General features: G+C 39.5%; 1 protein-coding gene across 1 annotated transcript in view; it reads left to right on the top strand.

Annotated features, from left to right (window-relative positions):
* LOC139948084 (heparan sulfate 2-O-sulfotransferase 1-like) overlaps positions 1 to 21,144 on the top strand; it is an 86,463-nt gene that overhangs the window by 47,929 nt on the left and 17,390 nt on the right. The window contains exon 3 of the mRNA XM_071946114.1: positions 17,571 to 17,791. Coding sequence (XP_071802215.1) covers positions 17,571 to 17,791 — 221 coding nt within the window. The remainder of the gene's footprint in view (positions 1 to 17,570; positions 17,792 to 21,144) is intronic.

Below are 21,144 nucleotides of genomic sequence, written 5' to 3'. Positions count from 1 at the left end.
AGAACCCTGTAGCACTCTTTGGTTTAATTAGAAAGTTCTGCAACTACGTTGTGGATAACTTTGGGTCTGATGTTTAAAGTGACGATGGAATTTAACTTTCCTGGTTTTCAGATATGGTCCTGCGAGTAGAACTACTTTGATTTGTTGATACTATGCTAATCTTTGCATTGGGGGATAAGATACAATTTGGTTTCATCATCATCATCATTTAGCAGTCGCAACCGAGATTCCATGCACAACGCCACGCCACGCCAGAGGTGTTTATCCCTCATCATGTTTGGAACGTCCACGATTTCAGCCTCCGTATCTCTCCCGGTCACGTCGATGTAGTTGAGTGGTCGAGGTCCTCTATTAGGGCACGGTAGTCTCTAATTTGGTTTAACCTTCACTGATGTGTATTTTAAAAGCACTGTCCCTGTAAACTCAGTATTTCCCAAGTTATGTGACAAATTATCTACTTTAAACAGAATCTGCTTCCCACTTTTAGTCTGATTTCTGATTTTTTGCTTCTAAAAAAATCAGGGGAAAATGTCATTCAGTTGCCTAATAAGTTGATAAGGCCTACACAAGTGTATGTTTAGGTCAGCCAGTGTTCTCTATAAAATATTCAAATTTTTTCCCCAATGGACAAGTATCATGCTTGTTTTAAAAGCAATAAAGACCTTGCAAAATGTGTTAAGGTTGAAATGAGGACTCTGTTATTTCTATTTATTTTTGGACAAGCCTCCTCAATCCTAGTAGTGATGCATTTAAATAAATTAGGAAAACTCTAAGCAAACAAAAAAGATGAAGAGTTTCCTAAATGAAACCAGTCCGTATCTAAGTTGAGGTAATTGTGACTGAAGTAGACAAATGGTGGATGAACTAGAGGAAGCACCTGTTATGTACACTCTAAAAACTAAAGAGTTGAATCCAACACTTGCATGAGTTCGGTGGGTGACTACACTTTGAAAGTGTTGGATCCAGTGTTTTGTTTGTTAAATCTAGCATTTAAAATTTTTGATCCAACACAAAAAGGGTTGAATCAACAATTTAAGTGTTATTTCAACATTTCTCAAAAAATATTCTTTGAATTGTTGGATCAGCTTTTTAAACGTTAGACTGGCACTTAAATTGTTGACCGAATACTTTAAAATGCTGGCTTTAACATATAAAATGCTGGATTTAACACTTTCAAAGTGTAGTCACTCACCGAACTCATGCAAGTGTTGGATTCAACTCTTTAGTTTTTAGAGTGTATATTCTGAAGAATACTCAAGAGTTATTTTGTAAAACAACTACTACAAATTAGACTTGAGTACAGTCGTTTTGATTGATGGTTGTGTTGATTGGGGATGTGTAACGACTGCTGTAGGGGCTTGACAGGAAGACTAAACATCCAAACCATTTTGGTGATCAATCAGTCAAATGGGTGACATGAAAGGCCAAGGCCATTAGTAATGTACACGTAATTTCCCTGAATTGTTTACTGGTTGCAAAGCACAAAACGGCAGGAGTTAAATGTTTCATTTGTTACAACGAACCTTCGGGGGAGAAATCTTATAAATTTGTAACATTTAAAATCCTGGTGTAATTTTTAATATTGTTTACCCACCAGAGGATGGGTCTAGCAAGCAGAAGCAATTGTTATAGACTATATAGTGGCCACATTCGGCTTGTACCCATTGATAGTTTTAAATATTGTGAGAAATGGCTCCCTCTGAAGTAGCGTAGTTTTCCAGAAAGAAGTAATTTTCCACGAATTTGATATTGAGACCTCTGAATTAGATTTTGAGGTCTCGAAATCAAGCATCTGAAAGCTAACAACTTAATGAGACAATGGTGTTTTTTCTTTCATTATTATCTCGCAACTTCGACGACCAATGGGAGACTTTGGAACGCTAGGTGGCAGCAGACTTACCAGGTAACTTTCCATTGTTTACGTAGTTCTGAGCGTGCGCACATGACCGAGAACAATGGATTTTATCTGGTAAGTCTGCTGCCACCAAGCGTCCCAAAAGTCTCCCATTGAGCTCAAATTTTCACAGGTTTGTTATTTTATGCATAATTATGTTGAGATACACCAAGTGAGAAGACTGGTCTTTGAGTTGACAATTACCAATAGTGTCCAGTGTCTTTAACAATCTTTTGCATTTATACTAGAGGTTATTATGGCTGGTGGGAAGTTTGCAACAGCTAAGTCTAATTTCAGCTCAGCTAAGTCTAATTGCAGGTTTGTGTTGGCAGCTTTGTTCCAATCTGCTGCAGCCTCTGTTGATTATCTAAAGTGCCTAGTAATAAATCAATCAATCGGATTCATCAGTAAGCACCATGATGGACAGGTGGAAAATTGCAGAACCAATTAAGCAGAGTTGTTTGTTTGCCACCCAAACCGTTACACATTACCCAACCACTTAAAACCATAGAGCAAGGTCCTTGGCTCTCTATGTTAAAACAAACCAACCCTATCCTAATCCATTTCAGCACAGCAAAAAATAACATTTCCCAAATGTTGTTGTGGTTCCTTTTTCGCCCCCCCGATTGCAAGCTTCCAGTTCTGCTCCTTTACACAAATTGTCGCCCGCAAATCTCTGCACTCTCTTTGCCCTCGTCCGCAAGTCTCTCCACCAGGTGCTGAATTCAGTATTCGCGAATGAAAAATATAAGAGTACAATACACACGCCACGCTGCTGTATCAACAGAATCTTGTCAGCAGCCCATTTTGAGGCAACAATCGCCAAGGCACAAGTATCTCTAAGGGAGGTCGTATAATCACCCAGAATCCACCCCCATCATGCCTAATATGATGGATATCTTGTTATTGGTAGCACCCAGTAGTATGATGTTCCTATACAGAGTTAACAAGAACCTAGACAAAATATTCTATGGCTTTGATCGTAGCCTTGTAGTACTCCGCTTGAGTCAACATCCACCTTTAGTCCTAAGCTGTTACCCTCTTCTATGTAGAGTACATATTCACACCATTTTGGCGTGGCTTTTCCGGTAGATTTGTCCGTGTTTGACACTAGCGCGACTGGATGCATTTACTGCCTCATTGGTTCTTATTTTTAGACTTGGTAGGGAGGGAGCCACAGTTTTTTTTCTCAAGTTAACCGGCTCTGGCTACAGCTTGACCTCTGATGCATTGTAAGAATATGATATTTATAGAAACACCCTTAGCAACAGCCTCAGTCGGAGCCATAGCTGCCAAAAAAACACACTCGTTAGGGAGCAACCCACTATTCCTGCTCCTCATGCCCAAGTTAACTGGCTCTGGCTACGGCTTGACCTCTGATGCATTATAAGAATTGGATACCTATAGCAACACCCTTAGCAACAGCCGCAGTCGTAGCCACAACTGCCAATAAGCCATTTGCGAGTTAGATTTGAATTATGTCTGGTACAATGACTTGCTTGATAACAAGTTAACTCTTAAATTTTGAGTTCCTTTGACTATAGAGACAGTTGCTATGTCAAATGATTGGGGGCAACTGTCGCTATAAAGTCTGAGGAATTCAAGTTTAAAGGCAGTGGACACTATTGGTAATTACTCAAAATAATTATAAGCATAAAACCTTACTTGGTTTATGAGTAATGGGGAGAGGTTGGTAGTATAAAACATTGTGAGAAACGGCTCCCTCTGAAGTGGAGTAGTTTTCGAGAAAGAAGTATCTTTCCACGAGTTTGATTTCGAGACCTCAGATTTAGAACTTGAAGTCTCGAAATCAAGCATCTGAAAGTACACAACTTCGTGTGACAAACATGCTTTTTCTTTCATTATTATCTCAGTACTTAGATGACCGATTGAGCTGAAATTTTCACAGGTTTGTTATTTTATGCATATGTTGAGATACACCAAGTGAGAAGACCGGTCTTTGACAATTACCAATAGTGTCCAGTGTCTTTAAAGCCATTGGACCCTTTCGGTAAACAGTGTTGTCCAAGGCCCACACTTTGTGTACCACAACTTCTATATCAAATAACAAACCTGTGAAAATTTAAGCTCAATCGGTCATCGGAGTCAGGAGAAAACAACGGAAAAACCCACCCTTGTTTCCGCGTGTTTCGCCGTGTCATGACATGTGTTTAAAATAAATCCGTAATTCTCGTTAACGAGAATTTATATTGTTTTGCTGTTTTCTCAAAAAGTAAAGCATTTCATGGAATAATATTTCAAGAGAAGTCTTTCACCATTGCCTTCTGTAAACCCTGTAAGTTATTTGTAAATCTGTGAACTTTTATTTTTTTTTCTGAACCGAAAGGGTCCAATGGCTTTAAGTGGTACCTTGTGACTAAGCAAGTCACTGTACCAGACTTTATACAAATCTTACTCACAATAGCATATTATACATGGTCATACTTCCAGAACATATGATACCCATTCAGGTATCAAATTTGGAAGGAAAATCCACAAGCCCTCGGGGGGGGGGGGGGGGGGGGGGGGCTTGTTGCTCAAAATGTTTACTGGACCAGAAATGTTTTTACAGGAACAGAATCAAAATGAAAAAAGCTTCCTGACACAGTTTCACATGCATTTTAACTCTCTATTTTATTTGGAGCATAAAGAAATACCTATTTACTCTTTCAGTGCCAAGGTCGTACATGTACGACCTATTTTATGTATTCCGAAAGCGCCATTATCGTACATTTCTGATCACTTTTTTATGTACTCAAAAAGTGTCATCAGTCAAACATATGACCCAAAATATTCATGTTCTTACCAACACCGCAGGAGTCATCCATTTAATGTATCTCCTCCTTAAATCTTCTCTTAGACATCCCACTCCAGGGTGTTGCATCGAAGACACCTGTGAATTCCTCGGTCAAGATTTAAAACATTCTCCTTGTATTCTCGAAAGAAGAGAAGATCGATGGAACCTAAAGGTTACAGACTGCCTCGAGGCTGAGGATACATTCCGAAGAAGGATATGAAAACAGCAGAGAGAGAAGGGAAATTCTTACTCTTGGGAAATTACAAACCAGTCCCATAGGGCTGTTGCATCTTAAACAATTTGAATACGATCCTGGTTCTGTTTCTTTGACTTACTCTACATTTTTGAAAGAGTCGTTGAATTTTATAAGAGGGGTCTGTTTTGTGAATGAAGTTGAGGGTGTTTCACAACTCGAAACCACGGAGGGATTTACAGTTTCCCTGGACAAAAACTTGCCAAGCACAGAAACATCTTGCTTAGCAGAAACGGATTACCAGCCAATATTGCATTAAATATATTCCGTTGCTTCCTGTGCCAAACTCATTTTTTGCTTAGCAAAGAAACTTGCTAAGCAGCATTTTTTGCTAAACAGCTTTAAAGGGTTTGTATATGTTTTGTTCTAGCCTTTAGTCAAGGCGCACGCGGCACACCGGATGGCACGCACAGCCCCAGAAATGTAACGCTCGAAAAAATACTATAACCGCGAACGGCGAAGCCGCGAAGCGCCTTTACCAACTCGTTTTGGGGCCTTATGTTTTTCTTTACATTTGCTAACGATTTTGGTGGGAGAAAATGTAATGCATAATGCATCAGCGTGGTGAGTTGCTGGCCAATAAGAAGCCACAATTCGTTACAATTTCTCCCACCAAAATCGTTGGCAAATGTAAAGAAAAACATAAGGCCCCCAAAACGAAAAAAAAAAGCGGTGATAGTCTTTTTTCGTGCGTTACATTTTTGGGGTTGTGCGTGCCATCCGGTGTGCCGCGTGCGCCTTGACTAAAGGCTAGTTTTGTTCCTGCATGGATCCACTCCGAAAAGGGATATGAAAACACCAGAGAGAGAGAAGGAAAGTCTTCTAGAGGCCTACTCTTGGGAAATTATAGGGCTGTTACATCTTAAACAGTTTGAATACGATCCTCTAGATCTGTTTTCTCTCCTGTGTCTTTACTCTACATTTTGAAAGAGTCAAAGAATGTTAAAAGAGGTTCGGCTTTTATGAATGAAGTAGTGGGTGTTTCATAACTTAGAGACCACGGAGGGATGTCCCTGCACTTAAAGGAACAGTACAGAGGTAGTAAGAAGAAAAAAAACTTGTCTAAGATCACAGATTTACATAAAACTTACATGGTCTAATGATGATGATAGTAGAAAAACATCCTTTAAAATATTTCTGTCTGAAATGTCTTGTTTGATGAGAAATAATTCAAACTAAATTTAATGCAATATTGGCTGGTAATCCGTTTCTGCTGGCAAGATGTTTCTGTGCTTAGCAAGTTGTTGTGCTTACAGACTTTGTGAAATTGTGTCAAGGTCATCTCTCTTTATTGACACACTTATGGTTCCTTTGCATAATTTATCAGAATTTGTTACTTTAAGCCGAAACGTCAGGCCATTAAGTATTTCTTGCAGAATTTGTTACTATAGAAACTGGCTGAAATATCCAGCTGTTTTCCAAATTAAGAGGAATTTCTTTTATCATCCGGAAATGTTAACTTATTCATGCCAGAGTAGACATTATTGCTTGGTCGTCAATTAGTTTTAAAAAGGGTACTTAAGGAAGGTTGTATTGTATGGTTTTACAATAGCAAGTGATGTGTTCTGTTAATATTTTACAACCGGACAAAAATAGAGAGCGGTATTGCTCCTAAACCTCTTACATGGTAAAATCTTCACTATTTCCATGGACTCTTCTTGTTCCCCCATTACAAACATTTTATTTTGGAAATCATAGCTGTGGCCTTTGGTGGCCTTTGTATATAGCAGAGTCCTTGACAGATATGGCACACTAGAAATGTTTAGTATTATTGATAATAAATATCAAAATAAGTTCTTTCAAATATTGATTAAAAAATCTTCAATAAAATGTCACTAATCATTCAACCAGTTTAGAAGCCAGCAGTCTATTGACTGTGCTTTGCTTTTTCAATACAAATCTCAAAGTCCAGTTGTCACTGACCGATGAACGTGTTCCCGATGAACGTGCTCCTAACAATACATCACGTTAATTATTATCAAGTCACATCCAATTCATCTTGTAAGACGTCTCTTGAGATGGCAAGCCACCCAGCTTCAAGAGCTCATTTTCCTTACGCTATGTACGTCAAACACTCATATACTTTCCACGAGGATGCACTTATAAGATTTTTTCGTCTCAAAATTGTTGACTTGGTTGATAAGTCATGTGTTTATTGAATGTAAATAGAGAAGTTGAAAATTGGGTTTGCCTACTTATAGAGTTCCTACAACTGGGTATCACCAATCGAGCATTTTGTTTTGCACCCCTAAAAAGGGAAATATATTTATTTATTTATTTATTTATTTATTTATTTATTCGTTCAGGCTTTTAAAAAACACACAAACACACAGCATCACTGAAGGATTAAAAAACATTAGGAAAACAATGAGAGACATTACAAATCAAACAAAAAAAGCAAACAGAAGCCTAGGGTTTGCCCAAAAGTGAACCAAATCACTATCCAAGGGGACAATCCCTTTAAGTTTATAAATAAGACATAAAATAGGCAATCAAAAGGAACGTTTAAAAAAAACTGAACCATAAAAAAAAAATAATAATAAAAAAAATTAACACAAATTAACACAAATGTATACAACTACAATTTTATAAGATTAAAACAACAAAACGCTTCCAAGAACCAATACATTGCCTTTAAGAAATAAGGCCCCTGAACAGCCATTTTGGTTTGGTTTCCTGAATACTACTATAGTAATTGCTAGACTGATAATGTAAGGGGCCAATCTATTCAACCAATCTTTCAAGAACCAATACATTGCCTTTAAGAAATAAGACCCCTGAACAGCCATTTTGGTTGGGTTTCCTGAATACTACTATAGTAGGTGCTAGACTGATAATGTAAGGGGCCAATCTATTCAACCACGGTCTGGTTACTTGTGTATACATTAGGAGTAACAGTATTGTGTTGCTTTAGGGTGTGACTGCGTAAAGGCTCAGTTATTACTTTCAGAACATGTGGGTAATATTGGTTTAGTTTCCTGTTGAACCAGTCAGGCGTGAACTCGTGGTGTTTATAGCAGCTAGACTGGAGGAAAGTCAACCGTGATTACTTCCATGATCCTTCCCATCCTCTGCTACTCGGCCCTGACCTAGGGGCTTTTACCTCGGAAAACATAAACACTTTAAGAAGAATTTGTTCATTTATAATGATATTAATAACTGGATTAATAGACGATGTGACCTCTGACGTCACTCGAAAACCGTAACATGACTCGTGCGCATACCGCCGGACAAAACCTTTGTGTTTTGGCAGCCAGCTAGAAAATACGCGCAATCTTACCATGACTACGCGTCTTTTTGCCCGGCAAAACATGGCGTGTACATTGTTTTGTCAACGGAGGGCGGTTTAAATGTAAACATAGGTCACATTGTCTATAGAGTGCCAAATTACCACAAGACGCAAGGCGCTTAATATATCTTTATACATATGTTTATGTGGTGTGTCGTGTGCCTAAGACGGATAAGAACACCGGACTCAAGCTTTGGTGTTTCTGATCAGCAGAGTGTGGGTTCGAGTCCCGGTCATGAACACTTTTGTCCTTGAGCAAGACACTTAACCATGCTTTGTCTTTTGGATGGGGGCGTTAAGCCGTAGGTCCTGTGTGTTGTGTAATTCACATAAAAGAACACAGTGCACTTATCGTATTGACTCCTTTGTCTCCAGCAGTGAAATTTTCCATGGAAAAGAAGTAGTTCTTCGTACGAGAACTTATTTTGTACGTTTGATCGTTTTTTGGATACAAATAAATGGGCAAGCGTGACAGACAGGAATCTAGGTTGACGCTAATCAAGTCTAGAAGCAATTCAGTGCCATCCAGTGCCATCAAGCAAGTTAACCTAACTCGGCGGCAATTTGCTTTCCAAATATGCCCCCTCCGTTGCACTTTGTATTTGCAGGTATTTAACAAATTGGCTACTACAAATGTTCCAATTGTCAATACTCATATTTTAAGTGTCACATTTGAGTACCGGGGAAAAAAAGTAGTCCCTGCGAAAAAATTAGGTTGCTAGAAGTTCTTCAACTGCGAGTTGAGCGATACTAGGTCATTTAATTTATATACGTTTGAAGAAAACACGGGGATAAACGGCGTTAAGTTAATTGGGCTGACGCGAAAAAAGATGATCATGAATAAAGCATATGGTGGGTTGTTTACCAGACTAAAATCGCTTTTTATTTTATTTCATGAAACAAAATATTCAAAATATTTTGTGAGAAATATTTTGGTGTTGTAGTGACTAGTGAGTGAAAAATGCATGATTTGGAAAAGGGGGAACAGATGGCTAGAATTCACTGGGGAAATCATTCTAGTAAATGTTGTCCTTTGTTAAGTCAATGGTAGTTTGTAGTTTCCACTAAGGTTGGGGAATCGTTGGTCCACTATGGTTGGGGAATCGTTGGGCTGTGAGAATGGAAGGAGAGAGACTGCTGATTGGAATGAACTTTCTGTATTACTGTCTGGAAAATGAGAGACAAAAGAAATGACTGAGTTTGAGTTAAGAGTTTTAGAGCTGATGAGTGCTGTGGGATGAATGAAGTATTTACTTATCCGACACCCCCCCCCCCCCCCCCCCCCCCGACCCCCAACAACAACAACAACAACAAAAGGGGGAAATAAAAAATAAAAACTAAATATATAAAACTAAAAAATATATAAAAAATATAGAAGAAATATTTTTCTAAATTAAACCAAAAAATATTGAAAATAATTCCTCAAAAGGTGGTTAAATTTGGGAATTATTTTCAAAATTTTAACTTTTTTTGTATCAGTGCATGACACTGTTTTGTTTTATTGCTTGTGAAGTATACTTTCACATTGTTCCAAAGTTGTTTTTGTGGCAAAAACTTTGGCTGTGACTTTGAAATAGATAGGTCTATAGACTGCAGAATGAAACTCTAGCACTATCAGGAGAGAAAGCCACAATTGTCAACTCCTTATAAATCACCATATCGTGATTGAGTCAGTAGAGAGCCTGTCAGTACCTCTAAAGGTGTGTCACTTTGTCTCATCGTGAAAATGTGTAAAGCCACCTGACCCATGGGTTAATACCACCCATGAGGAACTCCATCAGTAAACCGTAAGAAAACAAGAACGCTGAGCGTGACTCCGAGGGTTGGCAACGAGATGCCGCCTCGTTCCCATGGTGATCGATCTCTCCCTTCACTGGTACTCCACACTCAGTCAGTAATTCAATTCAATTTTTGTTTTGTCAATGTAACATTTATTTTCGTACCCAGGCAGGCAACTTTTCAGCTAATCAGCTGATTTCCTCTTTTTCTTTTTGAAACAGTGCCATAGAAAACTGAATTACACTGTATAAAAAGTTAAGTGTGATATGATCGGCCATTTTCTCTTTAACAGAATTATATGGACAAATACGAAGTTGTACATTACAAGCAAAGAGCAAACATAACCAATGATAAAGACACTGACAAAAATGTAACTATAGACGATGTGACCTATGTTTACATTTAAACTGCCCTCTGTTGAAAAACTCTGTATATGTCATGTTTCGCCGGGGCAAAAAGACACGTTTTCATGGTAAGATTGCATACACTTTCTAGCTGGCTGCCAAAACACAAAGGTTTTGCCCGGCAGTATGCGCACGAATCATGTTATGGTTTTCGTGTGACGTCAGAGGTCACATCGTCTATAAGTTGGAGGTAATGAGGCTGTTCAAATAAGCTTGTGGGGAACAGCCCTAGAGAAAAAAACAAAACAAAAAATGAACAAAACAAAAAAAAAACAGACGGGAGAAAATGCCAAAATGTACCAGTAATGAGCTAATTAAACAGATAGTGCCCCAAAAATAACGACAGCTTCAACAAAAAGAGAGCTTTTCCTTTTCATTTAGCATTTCACTGGTTAATGCTCTGAAACTCTTGGGGATGTCCCAGGCCTATATGCTTTGTTTTTTGAAAGGGCAAGGGCACCAAGGCATTTTGTTCTTAGTAAAGGGCACCTAAGGAGGAAATTGTAAATTTCTACCGTAGCGTTTCAAGGGCACCAAGGCAATGATCAGGGGGCATGGAGGCAATTACCTTCATTGCCTCCATTAAGTATCAGGCCTGATGTCCTATATACCCAGATGTGTTTGTAACCCCGGGTGGAGCTACGTCAGCCATGGGAAAGAGGTTGATACCAATAATAAGTCCTCATTTCACACATCGCTTGCAGTGACCCCCTAGGTTGGTCTACTTTCGTAGGATGTTACAATGCCTCACTGCTGCTCGTATGTTTACAGAGTGAGATTTCTCTCCAAATGCTAGTGCCTTGAAGTGTTTCTTTTCAGTACCAATAAATGTTACATTCTATTCAAGTGTGCTGGGCTTATTTCTTTTAAGATAGACTCGTAGGAGTGGTTTCGAAACTGTTGTGGTTTTTTCCTTTTGGCAAAGTAAATAATAAAACTCGGACAAAGAATTCAAAAGCTGTTTTGCCAAACCAGGCTAAATAATGTGCAGAATAATACGACAGAGCCTGCAAGTCTATTACATGAACTTAAGTAAAACATAACCCAAGCAGTTAACAAAACATGTGCACTCTCCTATAATTGCAGTATTTGTAACCAGCTGTTTATTTAAATCCTATTGACCCATTTCAGCTGACGTCATCATCAGAAAAAACTTAAATGCACCATACTGGTGGGCAATTTCACTGTGCGTTTTCATATATAACTCTATGCATAGAGTATGCTGTGCGATATGCAGTGAAGTGCGCATTTTAGGTGACGCGGTGTTAATACACGCAAACCTAACTTGCCCACCAACATGGCGAGCGTGGCACCAGTCGCCGCGTGTGACAAGGGGTCAATAGTTGTAGATATGTGCCATAAAACTAACCAGTGTGAAAATGTCCTTTTCAGAGGGTTGTAGCATTGTTAGAAATTGCTGAAAATCTGGAGCGGTATGTCCACGCAGGGAGAATGATCCATAATTGGAACACACAACATAACCTGAGAAACATTACTGTCTGCTGCTTCTCAGATTCATATACTTCAGGATAAAAAGTGATATCCTTCTTCCATAACCGCAGTACTTCCGAGCCCAGGTAGTCGAAAGTTTCCTTGATGCCTTTATCAGGACAAAATCTACCACACAGAAATCTTTAGCCGAAATATCAGAACCAATTTTTGTTGATTTTAATTTGAGTATTACTCCTTAAAAGTATTTTTTTTTTAAATGTCTGATCTGAATGCATGTTTGTCCATGTGTGAATGACACAAACTGATTCTGTAACAGTCATACATGTAGCACTAGTACCGATGAACACAAAATTAACATAGACCGGCCGAACTGCTACAGGCTGTGTTTAAACAACGCAGGTGAAATCTCCATCATATTAGAGCCTAAAATGTCAATTAGTTGCTGTGGCTCATAGGGACACATAGAGTTTGTCAGAACACCCCTTCACTATTCAGCCCACCTGCCTACCCGCCGCGGAAGGGCATGCATTTGAAATGTTTAAGCCCTCTCCGTCTCCGCAGGCTAGTGACCCCACTCGAGAGAGGCTACGATTGGGGATTGTAACATGGGCGTACATTCATGCACCCGAGTCCTAGACACCTGCAGGTAGCAATGTTGGTAGGCACAGTCTCTGAGTAAATATTGCCCGCCATACGTCCCTGAAGCCAACGAGGGACTCCACTCCCACAGACCCTTGAAGCTTGTAGCAAACCCACCTTCACGCTAGATTTCAGAGGAGATTCTGCAAACAACAGTTATATAAAGTGTGTTGTTTATTGTTAGTGTTGCAATACACTTCATAGGGCAGGGAACTAAACTTGTCGACCTATTATGTGTATCTTGAATGTAAAGTAGTAGATTTTATCGTTGGCTATCCTTAGGATCACGATGCATCAGTTTGTTGAATAGTTATTTAGCTGAGCTTTCTTTAAAGCCATTGGACACTTTCTGAATACAACAAAAATTAAATGTTCACAGATTTACAAATAACAGGGTTTACAGAAGGTAATGGTGAAAGACTTTCCTTGAAATATTATTTCATGAAATGCTTCACTTTTGAGAAGACATTAAAACAATTATCAATTCTCGATATCGAGAATAACAGATTTATTTAAAACACATGTTATGACACGGCGAAACGTGCGGATACAAGGGTGGGTTTTCCCATTATTTTCTCCCGACTCCGATGACCGATTGAGCCTAAATTTTCACAGGTTTGTTATTTTTATATATAAGTTGTGATACACGAAGTGTGGGCCTTTGGACAATACTGTTTACCGGTGTTGTGCGATTGCTTTAAAGAGTGAGAGCCATCATCGCCTTTTCAGAATACTTGAATTTGTTTAGAACGGTTAAGAATGTAACTAGTAAAGATGGTTTACAAAATGTGCATTCAGGTCTCAAAAGAACCCTCGACGCCCACAGCCATTGTCGTGATGCTGACGTTTGCTTTTGCTGTGGTGCCCTTCGCAAAGTTCCAATACGGTATCAGGCCTGGAATTTCATGTTTGAGAGGGCAAGGCCATTTTTAAATTGCAAAGGGCACTTCCATTGGATAAAAATTGTATAAGTCTAAGGGAAACTTTGAAGGGGCACCAAGGCCAAGACTAGGGCAAAGAGGCCATGGCCTGCGTGAACTTCCAGGGCTGCAACATTACATTTTCCTCATTGCTGTGCCCCTGCAAGAGCACAGGGCAAGACCTGTTCTTTTGTGTGAAAGGTTACACACATTTTCCGACACACCTACACAGGCCTGTATGCTTCGTTTTTAAAAGAGCAAGGGCACCAAGGCATTTTCTCTTTGGCAAAGGGCACCCTATGAGGAAATTGTACATTTCTACTGGATCATTTCAAGGGCACCAAGGCAATGGCAAGGGGCAACGGAGGCAAACGCCTCGGTTGCCCTCCGTTGCCCCCGTGAAGTATCAGGCCTGCCTGCCTACACATGTAATGTTCCGACACACATAGTGTAATTTTCTATTTCTAACCCCAACCCTAGCATGTATTTCAAGAGGGGGGTTGTCGGAACCTAAGGGTGGCTGAATATTACAGGTGTCGGAATATAGAGTAATCACTTTGTAAAACACCATTGATTGGGCGGATAAAGTTTTTAAAGAAAAGTCCTTAATCTAAAGTAGATTCCGTGCTGAATGATTCATTCAGGAAGCCAACAAAAAGACCAGGGGCAAAAAAAGCTGGCATTCATCTAAGGAAAATCACAGTAAATAGAGCTTGTCTGAAGTTTGAGTTTCTTACAGAAAATTCATTTTGTCATGGCTTAGTAGATTCTACGTCTGATAAATAAGCTTTGTCGACTGTAATAACGTTTCTTTTTCCTCTGATTTAGGCCAACTCTACACAAGTGACATTAACAATACCATAGAAGCTATCTATTCTTACAGTATCTTGGTAGGAATCTAAATTGTAAGTCCTTGTATACTCTTTATAGTAGCGCTAATCCAAAGGTACTTTGAAAAACATTTAAAAATTGTCGTTTTAATCACGGGTGAGGAATGCCTCGAAGGCAAATTGGCCCGGCAGAAAGGTTTCTTTAGAAGAAAAACGCGCGGCAGTGATCACCACGGTCCATGCCTACAACCAAATGAGAGCGGTATCTCCGGGGTAGCAGGCCAAACAAGAGAATGACTAATAGAGCAATATAGCCCGAGTTCCTTGCCGTCCCCACCGACAAAAGAGGAGAGATAAATGAAATGTGACTTGAGTCTTAGTGGCGATTGAGTTGGTCCGACACTCACCGTGACATATTTCATGTTCGGGTGTAAAAAGAGACAGGATTCTTGCGTACTTCCTTTAGGAATTGGGAGCATTAATTGGGATTTTTTGTATTTTTTATTTTTTTTTTTTTTTTTGGCTAGCCGGATGAGGCCATGGGGGAGTGGGAGGGACAAGATTAGCAGAATGAGACCGGAATGAGATTGAAATGGGACAAAAGTTTCTCCGATTTAGACGTGAATGTGGGATGGCAGTTGAATAGGGAGAGATTGATTTGAAACATTCAGACAGTGACTCAGATTTGTTGCAAAACTTCTAAGTCCCAGTACGCTTTGTAGGGAGTATTCTCTACAGTCAAGTCCGTCTTGTTTTGTAGTTTGTTATGTATAGACTATGTCTGGTAGGCCTGTACATGTATGCTTCGTTTTTGAAAGGGCAAGGGCATCATGGCATTTTCTCCTTGGTAAAGGCCACCCTATAAGGAAATAGCAAATTTCTACTGGAACATTTCAAGGGCACCAAGGCAATGACCAGGGGCATGGAGGTAATCACCTTTGTTGCCTCCATGAAGTATCATGCCTGTCTTGTTTTGTAGTTTGTGGATTGTAGACTTTGTCTTGGAAATTGTGGAAATGAACTAGAAACCACCAAATCCAGAACTCAAATTAACCCACCGCACCCACAGCGCTGTGGTGCCTCATTATTTTGCTGTGGTGCCCTTTGCAAAGTTCCAATACAAATTTAAATTTTCTTCATAGAAGTTCCCCCTTACACAGGCCTGGTATTTCATCTTTGAGAGGGCAAGGCCATTTTACAAAGGGCATTTCCATTAGAAAATCCTAATGTCTATGGGAAACTTTTGCAGGGGCACCAAGACCAAGACCAGAGGCCATGGCCTGTGTGTAATTCCAGGCCTGCCCTATTACCAGAGAAAAACTGCTGTGCCCCTTGAAGAACAAATATTTCAACGCTTGCAAATCAGAAAACTGTTTGATCATTTGTAGAGCATCTGTTGCTTTAATATCTGGAGCATGAGGGAGTTGAACTCTGAGATCATCTCAACAATAACTTGCTCTCTTGTCTTACAACTTTTCTTAAGATAATTAAGAAATCATTTTAGTTCCACTAAACAGAGCAGAAACCTAATCGCCATGTGAAATTAGTTTGTAATTGATGCACTCATTACGTCCCTGAGCGGGTTGATGTAGTCATGTCCTTCAAAGACGATCTCGAGAATTCCATCAAAAAATAATATCCAGCCCACTGATTCTTCCGCCTAGCTCCCTTTTCCCTTTTCTGAATTAATGAATGTAGTCACTTGGTAAAAAAAATTACCATGCGCATGTCGGCGCAAATAATGCGTATAGCAAGGTGATTTGTGTGCGGGGCTTATGTACATAAATGCACATATCATTGGGGATTTACCCATTTTACAATCTGTATAGAGAGAGAGAGAGAGCTCAGATTTCATACGAGGGACAAACTCCAAAAACCAGGTGGCCGTTTGGAAAACGTGTTCTCCACTGGGCTTCCTGTCATTTGCTGACCCAGTTGCAACCCCCCTCTAGAAAAAAATCTGGTCAATAATTTTGCCCAGTTCGAGTCTAGGCTGCTCATGTTTCGTCAGCCTCATTCGATGTAGGAGCCCCCATCGATGTTGTTTGAAGTGTCTTTAAGATATGTTCAATTTGATATGGGTTGGAAGAGCCCTTGTCCAAACCCAGTGACACGTGGTGACGGCGAACGCGATTGGATTCCTAAATGCGGGGCGATATTTTTTCTTGACGGATTTTGTTTAGTTTTGATGTAAAGTATGTTCCGAGGGACAGAGCATTAACTTCGCTGAGGGAAGTCACTGCCGATGTACAGTGGCAAGAGCCTTGTGCTATAACTTTAGAATTATTTATGGCTGTAGAGTTGGAAATGTTGAGTCGCAGTTAATTTGTACTACCTTAAAGTTGTACAGGATTGATAAACTCGAGCACAAATGTGTCTTAAAGTTACATAGTTTACGTTTAAACAACATTTCAACATACAATGCACATATGGGTCATTCCATGTCAGACCAACACACTTTTTTACCTCATGTCTTCCGATTTTGATAGAAATTGCTGTGCTTGTAGGTCCTAATGTGCAATGAATGCACACCAATTTTTAGCCCGATCGGACTTACCATGTGGTCAGGCAGAAACCACTAAAATCTGACATTTTTAGGGTAAAATACCACCTTTTTGGTAAAAATATATCATAACCATGTAAATTTTTATCACATATATGCAAACTTGGTATCAAAATGATGAGAATTGCATGCTCAAATCAATTCTTTTGTCAAAAATAAATTTTCTGAAATGTAGGTCACTGTAATCTTTAATATGTTATCGTGACCTTTGACCCCGTTTTTGAAATAATGTATCATTCCAGAAATCTACGAAATAAAAATCACTTGGTAGAGCATGTCTTCCTCTATCGGACTCCACTAAGAAACAGTTGGGCTCTTTAAAATTTACAACTTTATGACTATTTTTGTACAAGTCACTATGATCTTTAATATGTTGAGATGGAGAAGCAACAGATTGTCTAGTTGGTTGACTGTGGCTATGTCTGCAGTTGTTGCTTGTTGGTTTGGGCATTCTATGCTATGGCATGGGTGTTCTAGTTATTATATTAAGCATTAAACTTTTTAAACTCTGGTCATCAGGCAAATAGCATTCTTTTAATCTTTCTAAGCTCTCTGGGAGTATACAGCCCCTTGGCTGCCGCTACCCTCACATGTATCCATTTATACCCCTGGGTCAAAGCATCTTGCTCAAGGACACAAGTGTCATGACCGGGATTCGAACCCACACTCCGATGACTTGACCATCAGGGGGACTATATGTTCTAAACTTTTATTTGACATTTCTTTCCATCTTTGTTATCGTTTCTACAGAGGAAACTCTAGAAAAATCCAACAGCAGACGAATGCGAAGTACTCCGAGCATCGCCAGTAAATCCAGTACCGATGAATTCGTCGTCATCTACAACAGAGTGCCTAAAACAGGCAGTACCTCCTTCACGGGGATCGCGTACGACCTCTGCCATTCAAACAGATTCAATGTTCTACATATAAACACTACCAGAAATATGCACACCATGTCAGTTGCAGATCAGGTTTGTACATCTCTTGTTTCTTTTGAAAGTTTTTTTAAAGGCGGTGGACACTATTGGTAATTGTCAAAGACTAGCCATCACAGTTGGTGTATCTCAACATATGCATAAAATATCAAACCTGTGAAAATTTGAGCTCAGTCATCGAACTTGCGAGATAATAATGAAAGAAAAAACACCCTTGTCACACGAAGTGGTGTGCGTTTAGATGGTTTATTTTGAGACCTCAAGTACTAAATCTGAGGTCTCGAAATCAAATTCGTGGAAAATTACTTCTTTCTCGAAAACTATGGCATTTCAGAGGGAGCCGTTTCTCACAATGTTTTATACCGTCAACCTCTCCCCATTACTCGTCACCAAGAAAGGTTATATGTTAATAATTATTTTGCGTAAATACCAATAGCGTATAAGGCTAGCAAAGCAAACGTTTGATTAATGAAAGACCAGGCCTCAAAATGAGCCACGTCAGTGGTGCCCTGTGCTTTTGCTGTGGTGCACTCTGCAAAGTTCCTATACAAATGTACCTTTTTTGTCATAGAAGTGGCCCTTACCTGAGGAAAATTGCTATTTAATAGGGCTCAACATTTAGGAAGGAAGTTTCAGTTTTTAGATGTGGGAGGAAAACCCCAGAGAATTATTCCAGGGGAAATCCATGCAATCATGTAGGGACTGAAAACCCACAGTTCTCCCAGTGGGATTTGAACCAGGGTCCTAGAGGTGGAAGGCTAGGCAAGACACCACTATGCCAACCTGACCGTCTTTCATTATAAACAAGATTGGTTTAGTCGTACTTCTCGTAATTGCCTCCGACTTTATTATTGAGCATTGTTTCATCCTTTCTTCTGTGTCTGACTCACTCCCTTTCAAACAATTCCCAAACCTCGGATTGTTCTTGTCAAAACCCCAACAATCAATATCGGCTTAAAGGAACACGTTGCCTTGGATCGGTCGAGTTGGTCTTTGAAAAGCGTTTGTAACCGTTTTTTTATAAAATGCATATGGGTAGAAAGATGTTGTAAAAGTAGAATACAATGATCCACACAAACATGCCTCGAAATTGCGTGGTTTTCCTTTAACCTTGTCGACTAACATGTCGGCCATTTATGGGGGTCAAAATTTTGACTCCCATAAATGGCCGACCATGTTAGTTCGCACAGTAGAAGGAAAACCACGCAATTTCGAGGCAAACTTGTGTGGATCATTGTATTCTACTTTTAAAACATCTTTCCAACCATATGCATTTTATAAAAAACGGTTACAAACGCTTTTGTTTTGACCAACTCGTCCGATCCAAGGCAACGTGTTCCTTTAAATACATCTGGATTCCATAGCAGATTGCCTTACAGAATCCCCCACAGATTCAGAATCTCTTAATGACGTCACGTCTTCACTCATCTTAAACGACAGCCTCCGCTTTTAGCAAGGGTCGTCCGCCCCCCTTATTCTTGTCAAATCAATTTTCGTCAAAACCAAAGCCGATACGGCAGGGGAGCCCCGTAACAATTAAAAGAACCAAGTTCATTCACACGTTCAAATCAATTGTACCAATCGATGTGGGCCCCTTTTATATACTCCTCCCAAGCCATACCTCACCTGTCACTGAGGGGGGGACTGTGGGGGACTTTGAATGAAAGAACACCTGTTCTTTTGTTCGAGGGAGAGAGATGGGAGGGGATTCCCTTTCCATAGAGGGGGATGATTGGTAACAAAACGACGATGCTTTTACGGGGTTGAGCTTCGTGATTGGGACGTGGTTCAATTTCTCATAACCCGAAGCTCTGTGTTTTGTGCTGGACTTTATGAAGGATGAAAATGCTGGAAACGGCTTTTTCGATGAGGTCCTAATGAGGCGTGTTTTACTCACTTTTCCCCCTCGATGAAAAACCAAATCAATCCGATGTCAAATTTGGATGTCCGTTGTACAGACAAGTTGAACATCCATTGCTGAAACTTTGGGGTCAACGACTCTCAAAGTAGGAGGAAACTATAAATAAATAGTGCAGTTGCGAGTACAACCGTGTGTAAATCTCTTTTGTGGGAGTGTTGGCTCTAAAAAGAGCTGCCGTGGTCTCGAAATTTCTGTTCGTCTTCAGGAGAATGCTGGACTACTCGTGGGGTTGGGCTTTTAAAGCTCTTGAAGTGGCAAAAAAGATACCTGTCAATGCTTGATCAATTTTCTTAATTATTAATTCAAAATAAGGTTCTTCTGTCTCAATTATGTTTTACTCACTTTCCGCTCTTTTTTGTACAGACACGTTGAACATCCACTGTTGAAACTTTGGGGTCAACGTCTCTCAAAATCCAAGATACCTGTCATGCTTTGAAAAAAATGTTAAATTATTAAACCAAAATTATGTTCTACTGTCTCAATCGTGTTTTACTCACTCCTCCCAAAACCATATCAATCAGATGTCTGAATTTCACCCTCCACAGACACGTAGAACATCCACTGCTGAAAACTTTGGGGTCAACGTCTTTCAAACTAAAAGAGATGTCTGTCATGCTTGGAAAAAAAATAGTTGAATTATTTACGCAAAATGATGTTCTTCTGTCTCAATTATTGATTTCATACCACACCTCCTGGCTATAGTATGCAAAATTGACAAGAATCTTCAGAATGTATAAAAACAAACCAGAGTAAGGAAGATGAAAATGTTGCGCACATTAATAATTATAGTTTAGGTTTTTCTACAGTGCTTTATCACAGGTGTCTTAAGGCATTCATTATATCTTTGACAGCTACGCTATGATCATGATGATAGGAACACTATGTATGAATTATGAAACCTTCTTGCAGCATCTTAGGCCCCCCCCCCAAAAAAAAAAAAACACCAGTTGATCGTCCGGATTTTTCAAAAAAGAGGAGAATGAGGGCCTTTTTTTTTTTTTTTTTTTTTTTTCTCCCTTCCCCAAGATGGCCGCTTAGTAGTTCAAATTAAACAGGCCACAAATTCTTCAGTTTGAAACACCGCAAACTCTATTTGCTTGAGGACCCGTGTTAACAGGGTCGGATTATTACACTAAAAAGATGTGGTAGGCTTTCATTAATATTGTTTTATGAAACAGACATTTACACAAGTTCGAGAGCATAACGCGTTTGAAAGGATGGATTTTTTATATATTTTTAATTTTATTTTATACAAAAATCGAAAAATAAAAAAATAGTAAAAAAATAAGGATGCGGCCCGCAAAAAGGATGCCGGCAGGGGACGATCAACTGGTATTTTTTTTTATTTGGCCTTATAACGATTTACTACTGTGTCGCAATCTGCAGCACCAGAAGCACTGGGGGCAAAATTTTCTCTTAACGATAATGGACTACTGGGTTTTTAATGTCCATTACACAGCAAATGTGA

Source organism: Asterias amurensis, chromosome 15 (assembly GCF_032118995.1).
Source record: "Asterias amurensis chromosome 15, ASM3211899v1".
In the NCBI taxonomy this organism is placed as follows: Eukaryota; Metazoa; Echinodermata; class Asteroidea; order Forcipulatida; family Asteriidae; genus Asterias; species Asterias amurensis.
The sequence above is the reverse complement of the archived record's forward strand: the minus strand, read 5'-3'. Positions and strand labels throughout refer to the sequence as shown.